Raw genomic sequence first — 2818 nt, 5'->3', positions numbered from 1 at the left:
TGTGTGTGTGTTGAACCAATTAGCTGCAGCTCTCTTGAGGTTTTGGGCTTTTAAAGGCACATAAAAGAGTTTTCAATACGGATCAACCACATCCAGCGCATGTGTGAGTGTGCCTGACTGTCCATCTCTGTGAGGACCATCTGAGTTTCCGACGCTGTGAGGACCCTCAGGCCGGTCCTCACTTTGGGACAAAGCCTGAAAAGGGCTGTCTGACGCTTCACACCTGGTGTCCTGTTCAGGTGAGAACCAGAGTCAGCTCTGGATTGGCAAGAATGATGTATATTGATGACATCACACATGTCTGTTAATGATGACACAACAACTGTATGCTGGTCGAGCCAATCAGGTTTAAGCTTTACTGCACCTGCTCACTGACCATCTGAACCTGCTTCACCCAAAAATACGACCTGCCACTACCTTAAAATACCTTAAAGGAGCTGATACTAGCAGATACGGCCTGATACTACCATGTACGACCATGTACGACCTGGTACTACCCGGTACGACCCGGTACAACCCGGTATGACCTGGTGAAAGTGCTAACAGTTATTGAGCAGTAAAAGTGAGTTGTGTGTATTACCTGGTAGTGATTGGGCCAGAAGGTGGACACTGCAAGCTCCACCCCCTTCCAGATGTGGTAGGCGGGGCCTGATGAGTTAAATACTGGAACTGCCAGAGGACTGTTGTTCTCTGCAGGTAAAACAAACACTGTGAACACACCTGAGATCTCCGCCTCTCCACTGACACACCTGAGAGACTTCAGCACTGTGGCAGTAACTCGCAGTACTCCTGTGTACCTCTGATGTAGACGTTGAGCGTGGCCGGCGTGGCGCCCTCGCGGCCTCCCGCCTGGTAGAACAGGAAGCTGACGCAGTGCGTGTCGTTCTCTTTGAGCGGCGGCAGCAGCAGCTGAGCACGCTGACCGCCATATCGGCCAGACGTGTTCACAAACAGGAAGGACGAACCTGCAGGAGGACAGGTGGAGACAACTGCATCATATCCCAGAACCACCTTCTGCTTTCCATGTTGACGACTGATTTGTTTTACCAGCTGTTCAAAGACATTTATTTAAAAACACATTTAAATTTGACGGTGAACTGGGCGCCCCGGAACCTGGACCGGATAGATGGCGCCCACGTCCAGGGCTACAGGCCCGACACAGCAGCTCATCTGCTGCAGGTCCTTCCCCCACTCGTCTCTCTACACTGTCCCTCCAGTACAGGCCAAAAGCCAGAGAAAATCATCCATCCATGCATGCATCATCTCTACACCTTAATCCTCACTAGGGAGGCGGAGCCTATCCCAGCTGACTCAGGGTGAAGGCAGGTTCACCTGGACAGGTAACCAGTCTATCACAGGGCTACACTTAGAGACAGACAACCAAGCACACTCACATTCACACCTACGGACAATTTACAATCACCAATTAACCTCAGCATGTTTCTGGACTGTGGGAGGAAGCCGGAGAACCCGGAGAGAACCCACGCTGCACGGGGAGAACATGGAGACTCCACGCAGGAAGATCCCGGGTGTCCTCACCGGGACGCCAACCGGCGACCTTCTAGCTGTGAGGTGCTAACGGTGCTGACCACTGATCCACCTGCAGCCCCCGAGAAAATCATCTTTACAAATAAATGTCACTTTAAAATTAAAACACCAGAACTTTCAGTGAGTTTCAGTGCCGAGGCGGTTCCTTGTTGGGCTATAGACTGGTCCATGGTTATCACTTTGCTACCCAATACCTGCTCTGATTGACCTTGAACTAATCAACTATGGACACAGGATTTAAAAATATTTATCGTAAAAAGAAGTAACAAATAAAAAAAGCAGATGTTGCTCCAAAGTTTACTGTGAATTTATTGAAGTCGGTAAACAAAACAAAAACAAGTCACACAAAAAGGAGGGAAGTGGATGCTACTCACAAATAAGAAATGAAAATAAATCATAAAATAACTTCTTATTAGAAGTTCTAACCACAGGTACCAAGTTGGAAGTTTAACTCATCACTGATCGGTTGATTGCCGTTCATAATTTACCTAATTAAAAATATATTAACTGATGAGGCAGAAGAAGCTCATGATGTCAGTAAACGTATCATAGACCAGCTGCAGTACCTGGTTGTTCCACCAGGGGGAGCCTCTCCCTGTTTAGTCCTGTAGAGACCAGAGGAGGCGTCTACAGACTACAGCTCCTGGTGGCAGCAGAGAGCATTGTGGGAGTTTAGCAGCAACGGGACCATGACAGAGACTCTGAGGAGGTTCAGGACCTCCAAGCAGAGCTCAGGGGTTTAAGACAAACTGGGACCAACCAGATCTCCCATTGATGACTGTTCAAAATTTGCAACTGCATGCGAATTTACACGTTCTTGTCAGAGGGTGGTGGCCTGTCTGATTGGACCCTCAGCCAGGCCTGCATCCGTTGAAGGTGCTGTTAAATCCCCACTAGGGGGCAGCTGGTGAGCAGCTCGTCATGTGCTCAGAGGACCATTCCAGTTAAGACACCTGTTTGGCAGGTGACGGACGACACACTGCAAGACCAGTTCACTACGTTGGCCATCTGATTTGGGGAGCACAGTCCTGTACAAGTACAGACTGTGAGCTCTGGTGGAGCAACCAGGTACTGCAGCCGATCTACTGACATCATGGCCTTCTTCTGATTCTTCTAATTGGTTAATATATTTTAAAAATGTCATATACAGTCGTGACTCGATAATCCGACCCTTAACAATCCAAAACCTTGCTATCCGACAGGTTTTTAGGAAAAACAGCCTTAACATAGCGACAGCCTTGGATTGTGACTCCGACATGACATTTAATGT

The 2818-nt window shown here is 48.5% G+C and overlaps 1 protein-coding gene across 1 annotated transcript in view; it reads right to left on the bottom strand.

Moving 5' to 3' along the window:
* LOC103373023 (receptor-type tyrosine-protein phosphatase mu-like) overlaps positions 1-2818 on the bottom strand; it is a gene marked incomplete at its 5' end in the record, with an annotated part of 108638 nt that overhangs the window by 102398 nt on the left and 3422 nt on the right. The window contains 2 exons of the mRNA XM_008302820.1: positions 581-690; positions 798-1061. Of these exons, the coding sequence (XP_008301042.1) occupies positions 581-690; positions 798-1061 (374 nt within the window). The remainder of the gene's footprint in view (positions 1-580; positions 691-797; positions 1062-2818) is intronic.

The sequence above is a fragment of the Stegastes partitus genome, unplaced genomic scaffold, assembly GCF_000690725.1.
Source record: "Stegastes partitus isolate 25-593 unplaced genomic scaffold, Stegastes_partitus-1.0.2 Scaffold1886, whole genome shotgun sequence".
Classification (NCBI taxonomy): domain Eukaryota; kingdom Metazoa; phylum Chordata; class Actinopteri; family Pomacentridae; genus Stegastes; species Stegastes partitus.
This window is presented reverse-complemented; position numbering and strand designations above follow the sequence as displayed.